Source organism: Eimeria mitis, genomic scaffold (genome assembly GCF_000499745.2).
Source record: "Eimeria mitis Houghton genomic scaffold, Emh_scaff819, whole genome shotgun sequence".
Lineage (NCBI taxonomy): Eukaryota > Apicomplexa > Conoidasida > Eucoccidiorida > Eimeriidae > Eimeria > Eimeria mitis.
In genome coordinates this window covers 4,027-4,493 of record NW_013576018.1, presented here as the reverse complement: position 1 = coordinate 4,493, position 467 = coordinate 4,027, and the positions used below count along the sequence as shown (strand labels likewise).

General features: G+C 60.0%; 1 protein-coding gene across 1 annotated transcript in view; it reads right to left on the bottom strand.

Annotated features, from left to right (window-relative positions):
• Positions 1-467, bottom strand: part of EMH_0023040 (uncharacterized protein) — a gene marked incomplete at both ends in the record, with an annotated part of 13,540 nt that overhangs the window by 11,509 nt on the left and 1,564 nt on the right. The window contains 2 exons of the mRNA XM_013502057.1: positions 3-406; positions 463-467. Coding sequence (XP_013357511.1) covers positions 3-406; positions 463-467 — 409 coding nt within the window. The remainder of the gene's footprint in view (positions 1-2; positions 407-462) is intronic.

Here is a 467-nt window from a genome sequence, read left to right as displayed (position 1 = left end):
GCTGCTGCTGCTGCTGCTGCTGCAGTTGCTGCGTAAGCAGCTGCAGACGCTCCTGCAGGGCCGTCACTTCTTTTGTGTGATCCTCCCGCTGCTGCTGCAGCTGCTGCTGCAGCAGCTCTTGCTGCTGTTTGCCCTGCTGCTGCAGTGCCTGCTGCTCCGCCAGTTGCTGCTGCAGCGTTGCTGCCTCTTCCTTTCTTTCCTGCTGCTGCTGCTGCAGCACATGTTCAAATTGCTGCTGCTGCTGCTGCAGCCGATCCTCGTGCTGCTGTCGCAGCTGCTCCTGCTGCCGCTCAAACTCGTGCTGCTGGTGGAGGCGCTGCTGCTGCTGCTGCTGCAGTTCCTCCTGGTGCTGCTGCTGCTGCTGCTGCAGTTGCTGTTGGTGCTGCTGCTGCTGCTTCTCAAGGGTCTGCTGCAGCGCCACCACCTTTGCTTTCTGCTCCTCTAGAAGCACTTCAAGATTACTCTTT